Source organism: Mycteria americana, chromosome 11 (assembly GCF_035582795.1).
Source record: "Mycteria americana isolate JAX WOST 10 ecotype Jacksonville Zoo and Gardens chromosome 11, USCA_MyAme_1.0, whole genome shotgun sequence".
NCBI classification, from domain to species: Eukaryota; Metazoa; Chordata; class Aves; order Ciconiiformes; family Ciconiidae; genus Mycteria; species Mycteria americana.
Window position 1 is genome coordinate 12,465,468 of NC_134375.1, and position 26,372 is coordinate 12,491,839.

Consider the following 26,372-nt stretch of genomic DNA (forward strand, 5'->3'; position numbering starts at 1 on the left):
TGGAATTGGAAGGACCATCTATATTGATTAACCTTCACATGATCAAGTTCAGTTTGGAGAAGTATCCAGATGTTCAGGTGCCTCCCTGAAACTTGAAGGACTCTTTAACGTCAGTTTAACCAGAGATTTCATTTAAGTTTCTTCTCCCACGCCTGTCTAAAAGTTCTGTTTTCTGCCCGAGATGAGGAGATTTCAGCAACAGCTTTTCTTGGCATCTTTCTTTCTATATTTCAACAGATTTTTTCAACAGCCAAGAAAGTTCTCATTTGAAGCCCACACATAAGCGTGGGTGTAGGGATGTACTAGGACTGGACTCCAGTCAATGCTGCTGTCCCCTGGGATGGCAGGAAGGAGATAACATTTCAGCAACTGAAGAAACCAGAAATACAGCAACGTTAAGCAGAGGACCAGGCACTTGGCCTCTCCTGCCCGTGAAGTCAGACAGTGCTGATGAACAATGCCATGATCATATAAGACAATATAATTTCCTAATTGCACATTTCACACAGTCTCCAGGCACAGACTGCAAGGACGGTGTGGTTAATAAAGGCAATGGCGAGGATTCAACACCCTTGTCCCCACGGGAGACATAACCAACTGCGTATAAGAACTAAATAGGTCCAACTGCCAAGTCAACGGAGAGGTGTTCATTAAGACATTTTGCCAGATAGGCCCCACTGGATGATCTGGCCGGCAGAAAAAACCCTGGGCTGAAGTAGCAGAAAATTTCACACCTGCTTGGGCACATTTTACGTCTGGTTTCCCATCCAGGGCTTGGTGCCCAGGTGGGAGGCTCCCGGTTCTGGCACGGTGTGCTCGGCAGGAGCAGGAGGAGCGTGGCGGCGAGCCTGCTGCTGACCCGAGCACCAACACCTTGGTCTTGCTTCGGTTTGCGTTTGAGCTCAACACTGAGCTGCTCGGAGGACTGTGTTGTACTCACACCTTGTCCTCCCAGCCACTGCCTAAAGTCTGCCTGGGCATGGGGACTATGACCAGCAGATAGCAAGGTATATACTATTTAGCAAGTTTTTATGATTATACCTGCCTCTTGCCTATATGCCTCAGCAGAAGATCGGTCAGGAAAACGCTGTGGGTACAGCCTTACACTACTTACACAGATGTGTGCACCCTTCAGGGTGCTCTGGTGCGGACTCCCTCATGTCTACCATGGCACGACTTTAGGTGACAGGGTTTCACTGAGGGGAAATAATAGTGTCTCCTTTTCCCAGTTGCCTATTTTCACAAAGCTTTGAAGAAACCTGCTATTTTTGAGGTGTATGTCTTCCTCGCTTAACCTTGGCGGAAACCAGCTGAAACATCTACAGCCAGTTTAAATAAACAGTTCAAAAATTATTTGGAAGTAAACACACCGGCAACCGAGCTTCCACCTAGCCTTATGCTACCAGTGCATGAGCCACATTCCCTTGGGAAATCAGGATACAGGGGTTTCTGTTGTATTAAAGCATCCAACTTTTAGGTAAGTTTGCAGATGAAAAAGTAGTGCTTAAAAAAAAAAAAATCACTTTGTTGTCAGCATTGGACAGTAGTGACCAAGCAAGAAACACAGTCACTCACATTTCTTTCCTTTCCTAAGCCCTTGCTCAAATAAACTAATGCTTTCTCTCTCACTCCTAAATTAAAATGAGGACTGTGCCATGCCTAGGAGAACAGCGTCAGAGAAAACAGCACATATCAGCTACGGACTGCGCCAGCGAGGACAGGGGGACGGATGGAAGCTCACAGGCTGACACTCCAAAACTTCCAGTATTTAATACTTCCCATGCTTTGCACAATCTTCACCAGAGGAACAAGTTATTTCAGTTTTAAAAATCAATATACCTTGATCTATTATAAGTTCGACCTCGCACAGCTTTGCACCCCGGCTGCTAGAGGAAGCTCTGTGTAATTGATCACCCAACTCTTTTTATCCCAAGAGGCGAAGTCGAACAGTCCACAGACAATAGCTTTGTAAAGACCAGGTAACAGGAGCTGAATAAGTCAGAAATAGGTTGTTCATTATTTTACTCATCTGGCTCTAAATGAACTATAGCTTTTCGCATACTCGTATACACCACGACAGTATATATTTCAGTGCCCATTACAGGCAGGCAGGTTGGCTAGAGCAAGACTAGACTTTCCAAGATAAAAGAACAGCTCTAACACGTTTAAGCTTTTAAAAATAACAATTTCCTGTAATTTCTGGCTTCTTGACCTTTACTAACAGGACAGGATTTTTCCCATCAATCCAAGTGGCACATCATATTTTGGAGGACTGTCAAGGACAGCTCTCCAGGTCCTGCTCTCAGGTGCTGCACAAGTGGGACAGGTAACACTACTGCACCTCCACACAGTCAACAACAAATCACTCAAAACCATGCATGCAAATTTGAAAGGTAGGCTCCTACTTCCTCCTAATACTCTCCTTTTAAATTACAATAAAAAAAAAAAAAAAAAGACTGGGACAGTCTGAGAAAGCTGTGTCCAAGTTGGGCATCAGGACTGCCAAATTAATTACTAACCCCAAATAATTCCTGTTTGTGGGACATTGAGTAATGTACCAGAGCAGTATAATTTGCAGTGGAGGTTTTTATCTCCTGGGAAATTTTCTGAAAAACAATGGCTATTTAGAGCAATGCGGAGGCAAAATATTTGCTTTTTAGAATGTATCTTTATCAGCTTCTTGGCAGGGATGCTATAATAGTACACAGAGAGTGGGATGAACACAATGGGAATAGAAATCTCACCCCCAGCTCCTTGAGACTGAACACTAGCTGTTTTCACATGTATTTGCAAGTCAATTTTGGGAAGCTATTAATGACAAATTTAGCTTTCATTGCTGAAAGCCCCTGGGTTGGAGCAAGCTAATGAAAGAAATGGTTACTTTAAGACATTACCTCTCATTTTCTCTTAGGATGTCTTTTCCTTTCTTCCAAGAATAAGTAGGTCTGGGGGAAGCTTTCGGCTTACACTCAATGATTACTTCACCACCCACTTTAACAAGCGTTAACTTTTTCAAGAGTGTTTTGGAAAAGTCTGGACCGATGGCTGAAAGGAAAAAAAAAAAAAAATCAGAATTCCCCCCGGAAAAACCGAAGTCAGGCTCTTTTGAACATTACAATATTCCAGGGCTGCTTCTCACCTGCAATTCCTAAATGATCTGACTTTATGAACTATATGTACATACGGATGGGGCAAACAGACACCTGAATGCTTCAGCTCTTTACTTGTTTAGAACTGCATGTTCAGCTACAAATTTCAGAAACCAGTAACCTCAGCAAGCAGCAGAAACCCGGTGCCACACATATCTCATTTGGGGGAGCACCCCTAAGAACTATGTCTGCATGAACTGTATAATGTATTTCCTTTTTTGTGTCATAACAGCGTGATCATAATTTTGTTGAACATTGCTATGCGCAGAGCAACAGCATGCAGGAAAATTGTCACAAACACAGAACCCATACAATTAATCAGAATTGACATTTTTATGCTTTATATTCACAATTGTTGCATAAACAGGGTCTTTTATTTTCATGCTGTAAGGGTGGGACACCTTGACATGGCCAGATCCTGAACCAAGCAAAACAAAGCAAGACCTAAGTAGGCACCAGGGTACAAGGTACTCTCGAATCATCTTTCTTAGTCCCTCCAGGGCACGCTCTTCTGTTTTGTGAAAAACAGTCAGATATTCATTGAAGCAAACACCAAAGCCCTGCAGACAGTCTGCAGCCTGGCTGTAAGGCAGGCCTGGGAAGGAGGAGATGGTTTGGTTTCTGATTCCTGCCTCAAAGGATTTTTAATTATTTATTTGATGGGACCCGATGACAAGCAGAGCTTTGAGGCGGCTGCCTCTAGACTGACTCTGGTAGTGAACTCCCCAAAGACGACCAGAAGGTTTTACTTATATCAAAGTAGGACAATTAATTTTTTCAATATAGAAAGCTCTGAGCAAATAGGTGAGGCAGCTTAAGGGTTTCATGAACAACTCTTGCCCTGCTCATTACATCTTTGCTGACAGGAGCTTGCTTTCTGACAGATCAGTGGCAGCAAACTCTGCCCAGTCCCCTCTAATTCTCTCCATCCCCTTTGCTAGCTGCGTGCCTGCACCCTGTGCCTCCTGCCCCATCCCCATATCTCCCCAGCTTGCAGCATTTTCCTCAACTTACTTTCTTGCTGCACCCTGGGAGGTGAGAGTTTAGATCACTGTGCATTGCATCTGCTTGATGCTCCATAAAATGATCTAAAGCTCACCTGAAGCATCTGGGAGACAAAATCTACCATGTGATACAGAAAGCAAATTAATTTTTCTTAGGGCATCTCGTCCGCCTCAATTCCTTTGGATATCATTCCTGTCGCAAAAGAGTTGAATAAAACATAATCCTACACTGATAATGGGATGGGCTTTATGATCGAATAGATCTCATCTTCCGCTTTCATGAATCAGAGTTCACTAATGTCTGAGCTGTCTTGTCTTCTATGTCTAATCACAGATGGCTGACTTCATTTTAGCATAGAGGAAAACATGTATGTTATTAAAGTCTATAAAAGAGCCATCTGAAAACCAACACCGGTGATGTAAACCATTTCAAAATTAAAGTAAGCATCCTGAGGCTCACTTCCCACCAATGCAGTCAGAACCAGATGGATTATTATTTATATCGTATTATCATAATTAATACATTATCACTTCTGGAAATAATTTCTCAGATGATTGTCCAAAGTTTATGAGCAAAACAGATTTTTGAATAATCCTGTTATTTCCAGCTCTGTAGTGAATGGTTTAGAATCGTTTTTTTACAAGTCATTTACTATTTCCTTCTTGGTCCTGCGTGAGGTAGAGGAGTTGCACAATACAGGTTTTATTCTGCGACATTCAAAATGTTGTCATCTGACATTTAGAAACTCTGGGCTCAGTTGTCAGCGCTACCACAGCTTCCCTGTGCCACTTCAGGGGTAATGCATTTAATTTCTTCACACCTTGTTTGTAAAATGAGGATTTTAATTACTTTTTTTCACTCTAAGCCCACCTTTTTTTTTTTTTAAACATTTAGCCTGAAAACTCTTTAAGGCAATGACTGTATCTTACGTTTTTACAATGCCCAGCACAACAGGATCCCGGTTTTAGCTGAAGACTCCAGGCAATATAATTGGCAACAATAATAGAGAAGAATCACTCTGAGAAAAGCTCTGTCTGTAATTTTCCATTTCTCTTTTTCACTTAATTTTGCTGTAAGTCTCACTTGCTATTAGTGGTGTTTAATCATGCCAAGTGCTTAACTTCAGGACCTTTTAAAATAACCATTTTTATACTCAGAAAGATCTGTTTAAAAGTTAACATTTCTCAGTGAGAGCTCAGAATATTGACCTCCTTTGAAAACCCTAGTGAAAAGGAAAACATGCTGTTTTTCTTTAAAAATATGCCAAATTAAATCACAGGTCCATAGAAATTAATCTGCAGCACACCATTCTGGTACTTTTCATGTGACATACAGAAGCACAATTGCATAATCCAGATGAGAAGTCAGCCAAAACCACGTTATCTGGCAGGTTTTTAAGAGCAGGCTCTCCAAGGTCTTTGCTTTTTGTGGAGACACGAGGTCGGCTCCTGGGTGCTGTGGGACTACCAGGCACGGGGAGGCACTGGAGGTACCCATCAACAAGGGCTAAGTCTCTGTCTTCTGAGAAGATATGCCTTCCTCCAAAAGGCTCATTTTTACCAGGGTTTTGAATAGACAGGAAAAGCATCAGTGGGTTTATTTCTTTCTTTCACGCAGTAACACATCCAATAAATCTTAGCACTGTGAAGTCTAATTTATTGAGCTTTATTGTACTTTTCCTGAACAGCAACACTGACAATTTTTCAAATGAGTTTTTTTTCTATGCAGGCATCTATCGCTGCTGATAAAAAATGACCGATAATTGGAAATGTCATAATCAGAAAAGACCTCATGCTTTGTTCTTCAGGATAAAGTGGGGAATGATGCTATTGAACGTTCACTTTGAAAACAACTAAACCACTATTTTGTAATCCTGAATTCTATTTAACCCTTTGAAACTACATATCCATGCTGACATATCAGTTTCCAGGCCTGCCACTCATACAAGAGCAACGTTTGTGAATGAAGTACAAACTTGCAGGACAGCTGAGGCTGGCAGGGATCTCTGGAGATGGTCCCATGCCACCCCTGCTCAAGCAGGAGCAGCTACAGCAGGTTGCCCGGGGCCATGTCCAGTTGGATGTTGAGTATCTCCAAGGACAGAGATGCCACAATCTCTCTGGGCAAGCTGTTCTAGCGTTCAACCAACCTCATAGTAAAGAAGTTTTTCTTATGTTTAAATGGCATTTCCTGTGCTTCAGTTTGTGCCCATTACCTCTTGTCCTGCACTGGGCACCACTGAGAAAAGCCTGGCTCTGTAATCTCTACTCCCTCCCACCAGGTATTTAACCACCTGGATTCACAGGAGCTTCTCCTGATATTAACTGGGACAAGTAAAGTAGGTGTACACAAAACGGGTGGGGCAGAAGTTGTTTTTCTTGGCAAGGGTTTGGGACGGGAGCATTACACTTGCCATTAGAATGGTGAAAGGTCTATTCAGACAAGTGGTTTTTCAACATTTCCTCAAGAGAGTCAGCCTCTGCAGCCCACGAGCAGGCAGTTACTGTCCAGTATGCTCTGAACTGCAATAGTCGGGTTTCTCCATAAACGTTTCTAACCAGCAAGAGTTTGAGTGAGCTTGCCAGCTCTCCGTGCTCAGTCACCTGGATGAATATGGGAAGATGGGATGATGTAAAAAAATCTGTTCTATGTCTATCCACTTTCTCAAGTTTTCATTTCATGCCTTACTTAAAAACAAAAACTTGTCAAAGATCCTCAGTAGCCCTTCAGATGCTGAAACTTGGCAAAACCAGCTTGGGTGAAGGCTTTGCCGGTTTCGGAAGGTTTGCAGTGTTCAGGAAAGTAAACTTACCTATGACACTTAGTTCTGCACTGGCAAAAATGATGCCATGTCTGTTTTCTGCTACACACTGATACATGCCGGCATCCGACAGGCTGACGTTCATTATCGTGAGCGAGCCCTGCTCTAGCTGAACTCTGCCCTGTAGGAAACAGTAAAACAAAAAAGTAAATAAGGAGATCCTTCCCTGGAACATAAACCCAGCGGTTGTGCTGTATTTTATACCAAGGTGGACAAAAAAAAGTAGCAGTAATGGGAAGAATTTGCATGCTCCAATCTATTTGTCTGCCAGCTAAATTTATGTCAGGTTAGATACTAAATGGTAAAACCAATACAGTAGTGGTAAATGCAACTTAAATTGGAGGACTTTCCCTTGACTCCTCATTGATTTAATACCCGAACCATTTAGAATAATATCCCTTTCAAACAGATAAACTTGAATCAAAAAATACACTTTTGTTCCATAGTAGCATATCACAGCCAACCGTATTCTTTAAAACATTTAAAACAATGGTATTATGAGTATATATGGCAATGAAGGCTAGTAAGACTGGTTCCCATCTCAGCTAGCACAGACAGAAATACTTAAAATCCTCTGCAGTTTACTGAAAACAATATAGATGTTAATAATTTAATGATCCTTTACTTCATACCAGCCACTAACGTGATGTAAGTACAGGACCATCTGCTAGTGACCAGCGTGAAGCAAGCAAAATTAGCGTGTGGAACAAAAGACCAGGGTATCATTTGTCAGCCTAAGGATATGGAGCTCGTGTTATCAATTTTAATAAGTACAGCAAAGTGTTCCCTCCCTCCCCAGGAGTTTCACCATCTAAAAAAATAGTAATATAAAGAGCTATTTGCTTTCTACTTGGCCGTAGGGCAGAAATTTAATGTTTGTGCAATCTTTATCAGGGTTTGATCAAATCTGGGCTGCCATATTCTTTCACAATAAGTGAAGGGAAGAAAATGCTGGCTTACTGTGAAACGGATGCTTTGGTGACTTGTTTTAGTTTGTGATTATAATGGGGGGGATCATGGGACTGAGCGATGACCCGCCAGCGAGAGGCTGGGCAGACAGGGCGGTGGGAGGGGGTGCATTTCCCCAGCTCCTGCGCATCACCCTTCTTTAGGCAGCTCTTCGTGTCCCTGGCAATGGCAGGGCACGCTCCTGGTCGCCTGCACAGGCACAGAGCTCGGCAGGAGGAGTGGGAACACCATTAAAGACCAGCAGAAATGCTAAGCTTTCATTAGCAGCTGAAGTTCACCTGAATATCATGAACTAAAAAAAAAAATTAATCCGGGGCGATCATTTTCTGGCTGCAGGCTCCACAGTCCCATTCAGCCATTCCCTCTTCTTCACAAGGGTCTCTCCACCCTTAGGTTTCTATCATGGATCCTTCACTTCAGGGAGGACCTCTGAACGCAGAGCTGTCGTGTGTCCCACTTGTCACTAACAGCAGCTCTCCTGAAGCCGGACAGAGGTGCCCACCAGGCGTTGCAAGGAATTGCCTACCCAGAGGGGGGATTTCAGAGCACCGCTGTCCTTTCTATCTCCATTCCAAAAGTAATAAAACAGGCAGAGATGAGAAAGCTGGTGGAGCGTGAAAGCACTTGCAGAGCCTGTGACCCTCCTCCCCGGTGAAGGGCTCCAGCAGTGCCTACCTGGGGCAGCAGCGGCTCCCCGTCCTTCAGCCAGCGGTACGAGGGCTTCGGTCTCCCGCTTGCTCGGCATTCCCAGATGACGCTTTCCTCTATGGCTGCGTGTGCATCGCTGATTTTCTGAATCCAGTTGGGCTGAGCTGCAATGCAGAAGTAATGACTAAAGCCTTGTGTCTGTAACCAACAGCGTGCTCTCTAGGTGCAAGCAAATGGCCATTTCTTTCTTTATCAGCACATTTAAGAGTTGGATTTAATAACATGCTTAATAATTGCTAAAGATTATTTTTTTTCCCTGAGTCCAGTTCTGCTTTCTGAAGGTGGCACGTGCAAGATCAGAACCTGTTTTTGTTTTATTTTTAATAAAAACACGTAATGAAAAAGAGTTGTTTCAGAAATCCTGATCATTGTACAAAACCAAAGCAACAAGTCATGTGCTGTCCCAGTGGAATAAATGGCGCTGTTAGACCCCTGGTCCTTCAAATAGAGACATTTTCTTCTTCAGGATCTATATGGCTTAGGTTTCAAAGCTCTAAAATTTAGCATCCAACTTCAAAACTTGTAATTTAGAAGTACCTCTGCATTGAAATTAAGGTTATTCCAGTAATTTAGGCCTGCATGGTTATAGGCACTACTTCAGGTCCAAATTCTTGGTCTTTTCTTAGATTAGGGCCATATCTACAAGTACTGCCACAGGAAGATGTTCCATGTGTATGAAAAATCTTTGGACTCAATAATTGCATTAATGACACTGAACAACCCTAGAAAGTCCAAAAGCAGATATAGGAGATATATTTTGCTAGAATTTGGTGAAAACTAGCACTGGCAGTTTTCAGACACTTATGAGATTATATTTTTAGTTGTGTTTCACATATTTTTATCAGAGTTTGTTGTTTATTGCCTTTTTTTTAAATACAGCTTAAGTTTAGCCAGACTCCACATACAAATTAAATTCTGCTAAAACTGCCACGTATTTTTGGAGACCATACAAAACCTCTGACTTTCTTATGTTACGTTCATAAACCCTATCTGTCCAGATATACCTACAATACTTTTCAGAAAGTCCCGTTAAAAAAGAGAGTGAGTCCAGATTTTTTTAAGGGTCATTTGCCCTATTTTGACACAAGAAAATCTGAGAGACTTAGTAGGAAGATATTACCAGCAGAGGTCTCCAAGAACCTGGTTAATACTTTTTCCCATGTAATCAGATAAAAAAAAATTAAGATTACTCTAAGACAGGTAACAACTTTATATATCTCCTTTGGACAGGGACAGGGGCCAGAAAAAGGTCTGAAAGGATAAATTAAAAAATATCATATCAAAATGGTAAGTTCAACATACAGTTGGCATGATTATACCCAAAATATTGGTATGTCTACCATGATGTGATGCTGGATATACACACTCAGAGAGCTGAGTGCCTTTTAAAACTGTGTTCAGGCTGTGACAGATGTGTGCTTAATCCCACACCTACCACACTGCACACTTCTCACGGTGCCTACAAAGTACAGAAGAAAGCTGAAGAAATTTTGCACAGCATCTTAACTCCAAGGGACTTGCAAAAAAAGAAGAAAGGCGAACTGAACGTAATGACAATGCAGAAGCAAAAGAAGTAGCTGAAAAGGAGAGGCAAGCAGTGTTTACTTCTCTGACTGCCCCTCCTGCCCCCGTAATATTTTAAGCTTGCTTATTATCTGTATCTAAAGAGATATGAAAGGGAAAGCTTTTAAATGTAGGAAGACAAAAGTCAATTCTGTCATCTGGAGTAAGAACTTGAACAATTCCATCGAACTGAGACACCCTGCGCAACTGCAATGGGTTCAGCGGCTCAAGGACATTTGCAAATTACTCATGAATTTACATATTTACTATTCTAACAGTATCCAACTCATAATTTTGAAGAGAGTCTTATGATACCATAAAAGGAGCTCTATAAAACCAAACAGATCCATTTGCCTTTTTTGCAGTACTGAACGTTTTACTGATTTCCCACATGTAAACAAAAAACATTCAGACAAAACAACGGAAAGTAACCTGTAAAACAAGAAAACCCATGAAAGGTAAGGTGGGTTCTATAACACATAAATGTATGCTATGTAAAAAGAAAGATAGCTCTCATGTGAGGAGGAAAGAAAATTCAGTATTTATCCTTATTTCAGGCAGACTCCCCAAACAAGGAAAATGCTCACCCAACCCAGCAAAAGACTTTACCTGTCCAGTCTTTCTGCTGTACTTTGCAGGTTGCACATCTCAACTCCTGCTCTAAGCAACGGTGCTGAGGTTTAAATGTGTGGTGCTGGAAGCGCTGGGAGCTGCCACCCCCGCTACTCATTTCACTCTTTAGTGCAGCACCCGCGAGCCACAGCCTTGCACCGCGTGCCACTCTTCACCCCCTCCAGTCATTTTAACTGGTTAAGCTGTCTATCCTAAAGCCATTTATGATGCAGACAACTACAGAATGAGCATAATAGGTCAAAAAATAAATCGCAGTGAAAACCGGAGGAGTCCTTTGTTTCATAGGAGCTTCGTTCTCTGCTGCTCTTTGGGAGACTTTTCCAATTAGGTCAACCTCTCCTTTCAACAGTTCATTTCAGAGAATAACAGGCACGCTCTTGACTTAATCTTGAGTAATACACAAGGGTTGGTTCATGCAGCAAATATGTTTGAGCCACCAAATGAGAGTCGCCATAATATAATGAAATCTGACAGCCTCCCATTGGGGATCACACCAGGACATGGTAATGTGACACAAGATTTCAAGCACGATAATTAAAATAATTCAAATAAGGATATGAAACCAGCTCCATGCTACAACATTTTCTGGTATAGCAACATTATTTGAGATAATGACAAGGTTTAATTTGTGACTGGTAGTCGTGTTCTAGAAAAAGTCCTTCGGATCATTTCAGTGGTGCTGACCAAAGACTAATTCTTTCATATGATGGGTCTGGAAATATTTTGGCCCTATTTGGAGTACTTAGATATTACTGGCCTTGGAAACATTGCGGAGGAAAAATCTGGTACTAAAGAAAAAGATTACACGGAAGCTGATTAAGAATTCATCTGAGTCGCAAGAAAAATTCACATGCTAAATCTATAAAGTGGAAGAGAAAGCTTAGAAATATAAGCATGACTCTTACGTAAGGATAGCTTTAATGAAAAATATTCCTCTCCTAGGTGATGAGAGCTGTCTGGAATTTGTACTCAGGGGGACAGGAGAAAAATTATGGCAGCAGTTAGAAAAAAACCTGTTTACCTTTGATTACCTTCCAGTCTTCTCCAACGCAAAGTGGGGCATTTTCAACCAGGTGATTAGGAAAGTATGCCCAAATATACTCCTACTTCTCTAAGACCAAAAAAATCCAGAATGAGTCTGTCCTTCATTGTAATAAACTGAAAGGCAAAAGTAGGCACTGGAAAGCTGGACCAGAAATCATGTCCTAAAAGGCATTTGAAAATGAAAGGACACAGCTGGTGATGATGCATCGCATCAGAAATGAGTAACAAAACCAAAGTATTATAGGAGCAATGTGAGAAATAAACCAGAAATAAATCTGTAGGACTTTGCAATCGTCTGTGAGTTCAAAACAACCAAAAAGACTAAAGCAAATGAGGTACTAATACATATACAGAATCCAATTCTCGGTCGGTATATATTGATTTCAGTGTTCCTAAGCCAATTTATAGCAGCTGATGACCTAGTGCAGGCTGTGCAATTCATCATTAATGGCAGATGAAAGGCTGAATGACTTGTCCATTACTATATCTATTCTAAGGAGATTGAGACTGAGCCCAGGATCAGAAAAGTCTAAAGACCAGAAAGCCAAGCATAAGAAGTAAGAAAAACAGATGGGAAAAATACATGAGTAATTAAAAATAAAGAATGCATCCAGTGTATAAGGTTTGTGCAGACAAGTGCACGCGTCATCTTGGTCCAAATGGGGATATAGCTTCTGTAAACAAAACCCGTATGTCCCTAATTTGTTATCTTTCCCAATGATCACAGGAATGTGAAACCAGACTTCGAGTTATCACTTTTCCTCTTCTCTTCCTTTCCTCCTCTTAATCTCTTCCTCCTGACCTCTACTGCCAATTAAGGACTATTTGAAATCTATACAACTCTCAAAGCTGTGCAAATCCTCCACCAAAGTCATTTGCTTGAACGTTGCACCTAAACGATCTCCGTTTGTCTGCGTCTTTGCAAAGTTCACCAGATACTGCCACCTGGGCAGGATGTCTCCTTTCTGCCTCTCTAGAAGACTGCCCATAATGAACCAACCTGGGAGTTCTGCTTGGGACCAAAATATTAAACATCAGAGGAAAAGAAACAGAGGAAAATTTGAAGGAGTTAACCTAGCTGGTAAAAATACTTAAATTGTCCCTACCTCTTATTTACCTCCTGTTCCATAAGCTATTCTGCACCATTACATGACTTTCTCCCCAGTTACGCTGGGCACCAAATCACTGTAGGTGTTACAGGCACGTTCATAAAGACCAGTCCTCTGGGATTTAGCTATTTTTTATCCCTGATTCTCTAGACTGAGGCTACCCAGGGGAGTAAAGGAGGTGTGGGGTGCTCTATGAATAGCCTTCACACTTCATTTCTCATACCTATTTGTATTTTTGCTTCTCCTGCTAGAGAGCTATTTTTCCAAGCCAAAACGATAATAATTTGAGCACTTTTGCTGAATCTCCTAAAAAATGATTTCTCTATAAGCAGGTTTCCAGCAATCCCTTGGAAAAGGAAAAGTGGAGGAGAAACATGCCTGTTCTCTGTGCAGAAACTTGTTCTGGATGCAAGACTTCCCTTGGGCAGCAAATTATTCAAAACTCAGGGTTACTCCCGCCTGCACTAAAGTCTGAGAAAATACATATTCCACTGGCAGGAGTCAAGACATCCTCCCGCCGAGCAGTGATTTTCCCCAGGGCGAGTGTAACCAACCGAGACTGGGCACTGCAACGATTGCTCCCACGGCCAACCGCCCCTTTCTGGAAGGATGGATTTGGCTGCTGCCAAGTCTTTAAGTGGTGGTTAACCAAAAGTTAAATTGGCACAATATTCTGAAACAACACAGGATTTGAGAACTTTAAATAAAATGAACACATAGATGCTTGAAGGTGAGAAATCAATTGGCAATGTATCTGTGTAACAGGTAGCAAACTGGGTTTTCTACTGAGGCATGTCAATTATAATTAATAATATATACTTGTCCTATTTATGTGATTTTTTTTTTATTTTTATTTTTATCAGTCCAGAAACTCATTTTATTTCAAGTGGCTTTGAATTTTCAGTGAATTATTTGTGATCTGGGACCTAAATGGAGTAGAGACATACAACTGCCTGATTTTCACTTATGCAAATTTTCTTTTTAGACCTCTAACCATAATGAAGAGCATAATATGGTTTACATTTGAGGTTGTTTTACAGAGCGGCATAAAGTAGCTTTTGCACAAATAAAACACGGGCCCACCGATGAAAGGGGGACTCTTTTCACTGCAAAATTAAGGAGCCACATAAATTCCTGGTGGGACTTTGATTTGAGAAGTATTTCATCTGAAAAGCAGTCCAGCCAATTAAATGGCTTCTGCTGAATATCTTACAAAATGCTGCAAAGTACTGTAATTAGTTACAAATAAGTCTGTCTCTCTGCTAATGCGGATGCTGCTGCGCTGACACTTTTAGAAACCATTTTAACTGCAATTTTTTCCTCCTCGCCTTGGCTTGCCAGCAAGGTGCTGGGCAGGGAGCTGATGAGCTCAGGCAAGAGAGATGCTGGAGGACCCCGGAGCAACACAGGCGATGCCACGTCAGCACCCGCATCAATGCCGGCTGAAACTGAGCCAGTTTGGTACCGGGATATTTTCCCTCTTTTCCAGGCCATGTAAGACAGCGTTGATCCAACTAGAAAGCGCAATTCCAAATTGCATGGTTTTGGTCATAATTCTGGCAGACAACCGTTCCCAGTGGTGGTGCAGCTCCTCAGCCCCAAGCACCCCTGCCTGTACTGGGGTGCCTGGTCCCAGCCTAGCAGCCCTGCCTGCGTGGCGGAGCAGCCTCCCCCGGTGCTGCTTTCCTACTGCTGTCGCTACCAGCCCCATTGGATGTGCTTATATTTGGATCACTTTGACTGATGGCTGTTGTTCCTGTTTTCTGTTACTCAGATTATACGTGTCGTTGGGGTGGGGGATATCAAGATGTTGTATTGTCTCATCAGACAGAGCCAATATAGGAAAGCTGAAATGCATGCTGAAGTGGAGCCCAAGGAGTAAGCACTGGCACAACCATCTTATTTCACACTTTGCATAAAACAATACACTCATATTTTTAAGAAGTCCAGGAGAGCAATATGCTGGTGTGGTGGTACAGAGACCTTTGACGATGGCCAGGAGGGAGAACCCAGCCAAGGCACATTAGTGGAGCTGTAGAGGGGCGCGAGGCTCTTGTCCATTGTGGGAAAGGCTTTGAGCACAGGGATGAGCAGCCACAACAACGCCTTAGGAGTTCATTGTGCTTGTGCATCTGACCGTTGCCTCTTGTCCTCTGCTCACGACAACCTTTGGGTTGCAACTGTCTGTCTGACAAAGGACGATCTGACCGAAATGGCATCTAAACTTAACATGAATGGAACAACATCCGTGATGATAATAAATAAGCATCTCCTTGATGCTCGTTTTATGAACGAAAAGGCAATTTCTTTTTAAATTAGGTAGCTAAGGTAATCTGTTTACTGTACTTCTGCCAAAAAAAAAAAATTGTTGGCATTGCTTTTTGCTCCGGATATAAATCTTAGCCTCATGGAGGCTTATCAAATTTAAAATTTATGAGCAGCCAGATTAAAAATAGAATCAGGTCAATGGGAGTGCTTCCGAAATGCTGCGGATCAAAAGACACAGATGACGGCGTGGCGGACCCTTGCTGCCGAGTTCAATGGAGAAGCAGGCACTTGAAGCAGAGGCGTCAGTGCAGCCAGCGCCGTGGCAGTGATGTGCTCCGGCCGTGCCGACGCCGGCTCCCGCTGGGGACCTCACCTGCCTCGGCCACAGGGATTGACCTGGCCTGGCACATAGGCACACTCACATAGGCACAAGGTCTGCGGGGAACAAGCTGCAAAGTCAGGAACACAGTGCGACGTGCATTTATGGCTGCTAAATGAGGGTGGAAAAAAAGAGATTCTGCAGTTTTAATTTGCTAGTTCTCAGGAGCCAATTTGAGGTACGTGGTATCTGGTTAGGAACGGCAGACAGAACAAGAGATGTACGGCAAGAAAACAAGTGGTATGTCATTCAGAGTTATAATAGTCAAGGAAAGAGGTATAAGTCACTGTAATTGCATTAACATTAACATGTTTTCTATTGTGTAGGTCTATCTATCAAGTAGGACATATAGCACTCAGAACAAATGCTTTTGGAGAGCAATAAAAACAGCCTGTTGCAGGAGCTCAAAGCACAGAAAATGGAGGAAGAACAGATCTTGCACGTTTAATTAACCTTTCCTGCTGCAATGAGAATGTCAAACAACTTCAGTGTCACTGATATGCTAACAGAGGAAAAAATAAACATTGATACAAGAATGAAATACAGCAAAAGTCAACCTTCCCTGACAACTTCTAGGAGCACTGAAAGAACCTGACAACAGAGGCAACACTGGGTTATCTACAGTGAGCAGGCAAATTTGAATTTCATTTTCTTTTTCTTCTTTCTTTTATTTTATACTATGCAGAGAGGCAGATAACTGGGTTTAAAGGAGTCACGCCGTTAGAGCCAGATTGCAATCTCCAGGGCACGCATCGTTACAGAGCACGTCATCGCGCGCAGGCGGCACATCTGACCGCCCGTATCGCATCCTCTGGAGCGTTCCCTTCTCTGGGCGCCAGCCCCAACCTGCCAAAAGCAACCTGAAAAGCTCTGCCAACATTACAGTTGTATTTCAATAACGACATAACACTTCTCCGCTTTAAAAAGAAAAATGATTAAGGAAAATGACTTCCGTTCAGTTTCAGCTATTCGTATATAATGTTTACAGTAAGTTACTTTCCCTAAAAAAATTTCGCTTGCCACGTGAAACTCCAGAGCCTAGCTTACAGAAAGCAATTTTTTTTTAAGACATCCGTTTTCAGTACTAAATGGCTGCCAAAACACAAGCTATCCTTGAAAACTGAATACTTATAAGCTAGTAACTCATCATCCTCAAGACAACAAGGATGATATTTTAGTCAATTATCTTTAAAACCAGTAACCAGCAGAGGAGGCAGGCTAACACCTCTCCATAAGGAACTCCTCTGCTCACATGAAGAAAAGTGGATGTAAAGATAGTTCCCAGCATCACAGAGAGAGAGGAGGACACTCCTCTTCCCATAAAATCTTGAGCTGCTTTGCTGAAATGCCATCTTGAGTGTGAAAACCAGCACTAGCCATGGTGGCAGCTTTTGTGTAGGATCTGCAGTCCTCCAGGAATGGGATCCAGACTGGTAAATTCATTACCGCAATTAGGTAACTTAATATATGCTATGGTGGGAGTATACCAAAGGCTCGATTCACTGCTTTGCAAGGAAGGCAGGTTTGGCCGTGGGTTGAGCAAAACTGTACAACCGATGAGTCTTTTCATTTACTGCCCACATGGGAAAAATCAGGAGAAACATGCATTGTTTGATGAACAGAAAAAGAAATCTTCAAATCTTTTAATTAAAAAAATGAAAAACCAGTTTGAATCAACCCCAGATTCTTTCCTTAACATGAAAGATTTCACTTTGTTCTTGCTATTTCACTCCTTTGTAATGTTTTCTCATTTTATATTTTACTAAATTTTAAAAGGAGAAGCGTTCATTTGAAATGGAAGCCCCAAAAGTTCTGATTTCTAAATGAAATGTCTTTTAGAAATATTTCCAATTTTAAAACATCCCTATATATGCCTTAAAAAAAAAAAAAAATTACATTACTCACCAAATTCAATCCAGTTTTGCCAGGAGGGTTAGTTCCCAAACTCTTTTTCTGCGGCAAATTTACTACAAATCAAAAACATTCTTCTCATCTCTGGAGTTCAACCCAATCTTCCCTGCTGACAGAAGTTGGGCCCTCAGGAGTATTTGGGGGAGAAAACACTGAATTTCTCTCCATGTGTTCGATAAAGAACGACACTCTATTATGCTCCTTAGGATGATAACAGAGCAGCAACAAAACAAAGATTTTTATGATGGTGGGGAGGTCCCTGCACGCCTGTGTGCGGGGTATGTAACCTGCAGCCTTCTCCCCTCCAAAAAATACCACACAGAAAGTAAGTTCCAAACCAACAGCCCACTCGTACCTCTAAAATCCCTCTCTGTGACTTTCGTTCACCTCTATGCGGGTAAATCCACAGCAACTCCGAACAGGTAAAGCTTTCCCCTGGCAAGCTTGGTTCACCTCCTAGAAGCATTTAATTTGCTTTGCAAGACAGGGCTGTTTCCAGCAGAAATTTGGGGGTGGGCAGACACTTGTATCAGCATTAGAGGTACTAATGCATCTTCTACTTAACACAAAAGGCCTATGAAGCTGAAGTTTTTTATTGTGCCTGGATCAATGGCTCTGATTTCAGTGTAAGAAGAGGAGATGTAGAAAGTCTTTGGGTGAAGACGAATCTGCCGGCTCTGACAGGGTTAAATCCCAACTTTCCAGGCTGTGCAACCAGTGACCCCTCTTGAAAGCAGTCCTTAATTAGTTATAAGCAATTAACATTTATTAATACAAGCTGGGGCAACACATACATAATAAATCCCGAGTTGTAACCACAACGATGCTCCACCAGAATATGTGCTTTACCCTCACAGCCACAAGAAGGCAAATGAGCCGTTTGCAAGTGTTTTCTGCATGTTACCATGCCAATGTCCTTCCAGCGAAGTGCTTTTGTTCCAACTGCTCTGATTCTCAATTAATATGCACCATTCAGACAGGTTTTATTTCAAATTACACCCTTTTTGAGATGGGCTGTTTGTAAAAGAAAGTAATTTTAAAAATACCCCCCAAAATGACCTTCTCAAAATATTTACTGCATATTGCACTTGATACAATAAAACCCCCTGAAAGCAGGCAGTCTGCTTACCATAAAATGTCAGTTGTCCTCGTGCCACGTTTTTGCCTCTCACATTTTCAGCTACACACTCATAGAGCCCAGCATCTTCTTGCTGAAAATTTGGGATTTCAAGAAGTCCACTTGATCTGTGTCTCCTGGCTTTTCTGGGTATCTGTTTCCCATCCGCTCTCCTCCAGCTAATCGTAGGAACGGGGCTAAATAAGAAAAATAAAGCAAAATAAGACTCACAGAAAAAGCTATGGGTCTTGTCCTGATAAGCACTTGTCTGATCAGTTTAACACTGTTTCATGTTTGAGGATGATGAAGACATGGTCAGCCTGAAGACTCTAGCACAGGATCTGGAGCAATTTTATTACGGGTGGCTTATATATAATATAAATCTACATATGTATAACAATGGTGTATTGCTCACATAGTCTTAAAAGCAGGAGACTCTATATTATTAAAATGCTGTTTTGACAAAGTTGAATCTGGGGTTCTGCTGTGACAATACATCCATTTTCCTACCAGTCCCACATTTTGATTTTGGAAGTGTTGCCAGTGTTTACTCTAGAAACAACAGGTGTGTTTTAAGTGTTGCATGAGACCTCAAAACAGGAGATGCACAAACACATCTTTACAAAATAAGTTACATCTTCTGTCTTCCTTGGCGGTTCCTATTTTTGGTGAGCAAAGCCCCTGTTCCCCAAGTCCTTTGCCTGTTACGAATGCTGGCAGTAAGTAACTCCTGCTGAGGAAAGTGAATGGTTAGGAAATCCTGCAAACTCTACAACACAGCATTATGAAAGTGAGAAGCCGGAGGAATAATAATAATAATGGATCAAAACTTACTTCCCCAAGGCAAAGCACTCCAGTTTCACCGTTGTTCCTTTTGCAGATGGAACCGTTTCTGGGAACTGCACTTCTATTTTCGGCTCATACTCTCCCATCACCCCTGTGAACATAAAATAGATGCTAAGGCTTGGTTGAATTTTTGCCATAAATTCGCAAGTGTTCCCGTGCTAGCACAGAGCTGTTCTATACATCATTACTTGCCCAATTAATTCATTCATTTTAAACATGGCCTGTTTCTAACAGCCGTGTAGTGTGGGCTCTTTTCCCATTTACTGCCAGAGGAAAATCTGAACCAGCGCTCCACACCATCTGCCAAAGATTAAAATTTCTTCATGGCTCTGTTACTTTTTGCTTTTGAATATTCAGGATTTTTGCAGGTAACTTGTGAAATAAGGAAAGCAATAATAAGGGAGGTTCACCATCTTCTAGAAAATGAAATGCGGAACAAATAGCCACTACGAAAAGTTTTAAAAGCACTGGAGCTAATCAAGGCTTCTATTAACTTCAAGGAATTAGATGCACAGAGAACATATACTCTTCAGGTAATTTCTTTATTTTTACTGCCCCAGTAAATCATGTATTGTGGCAGCCTCTTTATGAAACTGTGTTTAAAAATTTGTGCACATAAAAAGGCCATTATATTCATGATAAATGGCTACACTTCTAGTCACTGTACTGTCTTAAAACCGGCACATATCATTTCACCAATAGTGATTATCAGCTAATTGATGATTGCCGTTTAAATCTTAACTGCCCGGTGCTTCCCGGACGTTGGCCAAGCGCGGAGCAGGTGAGGAGCACGTGGGCTGTGAGGCGGGAGCGGTGCTGGATCAGGCCACATGAATGCCACCAGTAGGCACAAATACAGAAATGAGTTAGCACGAGTAATACAGAAATGAGATAGCACAAATCTGCAGAGATGTTCAGGTAAGTCAGGACTGCTTATGGGGGCCCGTGATTGCAGTGCTGCTTCCTGTCCTGCTGCTTGGCAAAGAGGATGCAAGAAAAGCCTTTTTTTCTTTACTGTTTCACAGCTAGAGTTTTAAAGCTGAAAATGCTCAGTATGAGGCTTACACCAAGCCTACCTTTACTTGCTGACCTGTATATTACCTGTTCTGGTGCAATAGCAGATTACATCATCTTTCTTCCAACCCGTTAATTGCACATAATCATTGCTGCTACATTATATAAAGAGTAGCTGTTGCACAACATCAGTCATCAAAATTAAATGCATTTGTTAACAATACAAATACTCTCTCCATAGACATGTCCTGGCCAACACATACAGCAGAAAACTCACAAGTCTGTGTCAATGCTCCAGCATTTACATACTATACAAATAAGAATTATGGACCACGCTACTTCCTTAGCCCTCTGCATGTTAACACGGCAGCCCTGAAGGGCTGGGAAGCGTCTGTTACAATTAACGTGGAAAATCCTCTCTGTTCTCCTGATTGCGACTTGCCAAATCTTTGCAATCTTGCCTAAATTTCTCCAGACTCCGTGCTAAACGTTTGCTGGGCAAGCTTCAGCCGAGACAAGAACAGCTACTGCCCAGCAGTGTTCAAGAGCAAGGCTGGGTGTGAATGCTTGGGAGCAGTTTTGCTGATTTGCTGATACTAGAACTTACTGAGAGCTTTTCCCAGAAGAGCATTTCCACGTTCTGCAATGAAGACCACAGATTTGGCAGAGGAAGAGCTTTTGAGGATATGCATCCTACGAAAGCCTGACCGGATCAGGCGGCTGCCTCACTTTGGAAGATGCTGGCTTTCAGATTGGAGACTTACCTGGAGAAATTATGGTTTCCACCACCCTTCCCAAGGTGGTTGAAGAGCTCCTCGGTGCCTGTGCCACCAGTCACCCCCAGCCCCACCACAGCCCAGGCACATGAGCAGAGGCAATGCAGCTCCCCCCAAAACCACTCCACCGGCTCCGCTGGCAGCCAGCTGGAGGGTGGGAGACGATGCGGTGGCCAAGTAACACGGGAGAAAGGGAGCCGGCCCGAAGAGCCACCTGCCCACTGACAAGCCAGCTACAAACCAGTCCTCAAAAAGCAAAATCCACGAGAACAGCTCCTTCTTCTGTGCCTCCTCCACTCCTGAAGCAGGAACTTGGTCCCCTTAGGCAAAGCAGGCTGTAAAGTATTGTGTGACACTAACGGGCTATTTAGGATATTAAGGCAGAATGTATTATTAATACGTTATTCACCTGACAGAGCAGGAGACAGGAATGGGAGGGAGGAAAAATGGCTTTTTTTGCCTTCTCTTCACTCATTTCTTTTACTGTTCCTGTTTCTTTGCCTTGGGCTGGGACTGGAGAGCTGTAATCCCAGGGGTGACAAAACCCCAGATCGGGATGGGAAGGCTACCTGGGGCCACAGGACATCGGCTCCGGCCACTGTTACCCATGGCCCTGCAGCTCTGGCAACCGCTGCTGCCTCTTACAACTGCAAGGGCAGCTGTTTTACCAGCATTACTGCAAACTCTAACCACTTAAAAATCAGGACTCATACCTGGAAAAATCACAAGGCTCCCACTGCAATTATAACCTACCTACACATATATATAGGGTATGCTGCGAGTCCTGCCATCTCCGCTTTATAGGAGAAACATCAGTGCAGTTGAGATATCTCTGTCCTGAATCCAAGACCATTTCCACGCAGACAGTCCTTATTTTTCCTGCTGTTCCTGGGCGATTTAACATCTGACTTAGCCATGCAGGTGGAAGGGATGGGGGATAAAATAAAAGACTAAAATAGACACCGGGTTTGTAGCTTGGAGAATGCTTCCAGTGTCATGGCACATCAGATGCTCTACGTGTTTGCATTTCAGAGGCTTTTGTATTTTTCTTCCAATTTCAAGGCTTAAAAATGTACTTTTGGATGAAAGTCCCAGGAATTCAGAAGCAAGCTAATTTGTCTGAGGATATGATATGCATTTCCTGACAACACCTGTGAAATGTTAAAGTTTAATTGGCCCATACAGCTGCTGCCGATGGTAATTTTATTCCAGGACTATTTCAGTTCTTTCCTACTATTACTGTTTTAATTCTGATGTAAAAAATCCGAAGTGCATTTTAAAGAGAAGAAGTAAAGTACTGCAAGCGCGGTGGCTGTGAACCCCTGGGTGCTCCTAACAGGCTTTGGCTGGTGTTTGCTGCAGGGTCAGGATGGCCTAGAGGGTCCCAAAGGTGCGGTGGTGGGGATGGCACCCCTGGGTATCCGCTGCCCTTCCGGGCAGCACGCTGCAGAGACTGTGGCCTCGATGGGGATGGGGCAGCCAGATGACAGACATGTTTTTATTAAACGGAGGAGACAGTGTTGCAGGTTTGTTCTCTTTCCTCCTCTCTTCCAGTCCATATCCCCCAGCGAGCTGCCAGAAGGCTAGTCTGGCACTCAAATTTAAATCCCTTTTCTTCTGAGCTGCAATAAGTGCTACAATCCTAGCGGACACCTTAACTTCAGGCTTTAGGACCATTATTCTTCGGTGCCATATATATTTAGCTATTTATTATATTTCCCACCATGAAAATAGCTCAGAGAGCCCTTTCTCCACAATGGGAGGTACCAGCTGGTAGTGTCAGGACTAACTCCCACCCTTGCAGAACCCAAGCCAAAACCAAACCTCAATACCTTGGGAAATCTAGAAAACCATAGTATCTTTTATTTTTTCCTTTTATACACTAGCACTTACATGATGTGAAAGGGAGAGCTGCTTCATTCCTGGACGCCTGTGCTGGAATATGGGTGCACATTTTAGGAGGACAGGTCCCAAACCATAAATGTGCAGTTTTGCTGCACTTACATAATATTGTATTCAAATCTTTTATCCACCTGCACTGCAAGCATCCTTGCCGCCAGAAATCCACACAGCTACATGAAACTATTTAAATAGGGGGTGATGGCATGCATTTGTGGGAGGGAATTTTTAAGAGGGACAGAGGAAAAATACCCTTTTCCCAGCAGGCACTGTACTTTGTACACTGTATTTATCATTCCCAGATAACCTCTGTCCATAGAAGCAGAGAGCTTGAGCTCTCAGTGACCGCGACAGCTGCCTCAGCACGGTCTGTTCCTACCGCCATCCCGTAACTTTCTATGATATTTATCTCTCCAAGGAGGAAAAGCTGTCTGAGGGTAACTAATGGGATAAGAGGCACCTTCTGCTTCCACAGCACAGCAACAGGGAAGGAACTCGATTTCTGTCACCAAGAGCATGTACCGCTGGTTACAAAAAGTAGCTGCAAACATCAGGACATCTATAACTCCGGAGCCTCGCAGCTGAAAACAAGCAAAAGAGAAGCACAAAAGGCACAGGTGGGGAAAGCAATCTGCCTACAGGATCTGATTTCATCCCCTACACCTGTATCTCTTCCCTTTACCGATTACAGCTCAACAGCCTGGTATTGTAAAGCAAGCAGCGCTTGAAAAAAAACATGTTGAAAAGCTGTTTTTCTAGGATGATTACATTCAAGTAACCACGACAAAGACAGCAGGTATTTGATGTAAAAAGCCTAAATGATTCACAACTGAGTCTAGAAAAATTACTGCCATAAATTGAAGAAGAAATGTGGAAAGAAACCTCGGGGCTCTCGCGGGCGAGATTTCAGCCCAGCGCATGCCGTTCCGCATACCCAGATCTGCAGCGGCGAGCCGCTCTGGGGGAACAAGGACTGTTCATTATTTCGATGAGCAGTTTGAACATTGCCTACAGGAAGAATACCACCACGTAATTCATACACATATCTATTAAAACAATTGAAATTCTTGATATCGAACAGCATAGGGTCAGCCAAACTGTGAGCATCCAAACTCTGTTTTCTTCCTACAGCTCCGGAATTGCGAATTTTAAAAGTTTTCGAGTGACAGATTATCATCAGCACAAAAGGAAAGAGTCTTCTCTTTTCAACTCAGTGTGAAATAATTAAAAAACAAAATATAGGTGCTATTCTTAGTTCTGTGTGACCAGTATTCCTTTTGGATAGTATCTTACTCCACCATTTGTTTCTTTCAAAGTAATGGAGCTATGTATAAACTACAGGGACCCGTAATTAATTCTGCATGACAGCAAAAATGTTTTGCAGTTTAAAAATAACTTTGATTTTTGAGAAAAACAAAAATTTCACAAGGAGATTGTTGTGAAGTACCTGGATTTTTCCAGCATTCACAAAAAGTACATCAAAATGAAGCCAACCAGGCAATAACTTAGAAACTTTTAGCAAAGACAATTTTACGAAGGATGCATTGGAGGAGGCTGGACTATCCTGGCTGGGACGCCAGCCCTCCAGCCCAGGGCTGAGGGGCCTCAGAGCTGCATCAACCCCTCTGTAGCTCGGGAGCTGCCAGGGGGACGGGGGACCCCCACCCCTTCTTCCGAGCTGCACAAGGGCCCCGCAGCCGCGGTACCTTCCTGCCCGCCCGGGGGGCAGCCAGAGGAGCAGCTCAGGACCTCTAAATCAACTGGGAGAGGTACATTATGAATTTTTTTCCACTTAACTCACTAATTGAAATTAAATGGAACTGAAACATTAATTGTTGATGAGCTAGCCTCCAAGCCTACTAATTTAATGATAAAGTGTTGTAAGGAATATAACATGTCGTGTATATTAAGATATACTGGACATGTCAGATACGAATACAAAAGACAAACAAGACCACTTTGCCAGTGGAAATACGACGTGCCTTGTATTTTACTCACTTCTGTTGTTCACGCTTCTGAAGCAACATATATAATTTCTCTTTTCAAGTGTGATAGTGCGTTATATTTGGATTTTTTAGGGTTACTCTATGTAGAATGAAAAATTGAGATCTGCTGATTTTTAAAATGAAGTTTGCCTGTAATACTAGTGTAATCCTCTTTTAAAATACACGTTTAGTGCAGTCCTATTTTAAAATACACATTTAGCCCATATTCAGCTTTTGAGTACAGCCATCTCGGGCTCTACAGATACTACAGCACCTTTCCTGTTTACCTCAGGAATGTATTCCCCAGCACCTCAGAGGTTCAACTAAAGTTTCATATCTTTAATGAACAGCAGCGTGCACTTCAAAGGAATCGGAGAACACTCCTGTGAATTACCTCAGGAAGGCAATCGGTCCCTGTGAATAAAGCGGAGTGCACGGAAGAGCGATGCACTGAGGTAAAGCCCTTGGCGAGATGCTTTACAATTGGGCCGCCTAGCAATCAGCCCAGCGTCAGCCCCATCTCAGAACAGAAGCAGATATTGAGCTTGACTGCGATAAATGGAAGCACTTCCAGCTAGGTAAGGTTTGCATAAAAGTCCTGTTAATGTAGTACTTAAAAATATTTCTTCTTCAATGCTGAAAATGTTAGTATGAGACAAATTTAAATATTCCTCTTTATCTTTCATAAATTAGATGACCTACTCTGGACTCAGAGGGACAGATTTACAGCCACTGTGTTTACAGAAATGCAGCCTCCCTGTAACAGAGAACAGATCTGGCACAGACCTGCAAAAGCAGCCGTCTTCACCCCTCCCAGCCTAACCGCGGTGCTTTCCCATCACCAACAACGTTTCCAAACGGCCTGTCCGCAGGAACCGTGTTAATGTGAAAGGAACCGCTATGGGCAGGAGGCTGGCAGCAACGAGCCCGTATTTTACAAGCGAGGAATTTTTGTCAAATACCACTAGGTGACAATGGATCTTCCTCTAGAAGAAGTTTCTAATAACGCATTTCTATTTCTGGAACAAATGTCCTAACTGTTATCCTTTCAACAGACAAATTTTAATTAATTTTAATTGCAAATTAACATGCAAATTTATTTTTCTTATCTACTCAAAAATGACGATGATATAAATCGTCTGTATAAATTTAGAAATCCTCTTTTGGTTTCTTCTC

The 26,372-nt window shown here is 42.5% G+C and overlaps 1 protein-coding gene across 1 annotated transcript in view; it reads right to left on the reverse strand.

Moving 5' to 3' along the window:
* LOC142415610 (contactin-4) overlaps window positions 1-26,372 on the reverse strand; it is a 194,443-nt gene that overhangs the window by 58,658 nt on the left and 109,413 nt on the right. The window contains exons 7-11 of the mRNA XM_075514156.1: window positions 19,511-19,613; window positions 18,689-18,873; window positions 8,620-8,756; window positions 6,967-7,096; window positions 2,895-3,045 (exon numbers count right to left, since the gene is read on the reverse strand). Of these exons, the coding sequence (XP_075370271.1) occupies window positions 2,895-3,045; window positions 6,967-7,096; window positions 8,620-8,756; window positions 18,689-18,873; window positions 19,511-19,613 (706 nt within the window). The remainder of the gene's footprint in view (window positions 1-2,894; window positions 3,046-6,966; window positions 7,097-8,619; window positions 8,757-18,688; window positions 18,874-19,510; window positions 19,614-26,372) is intronic.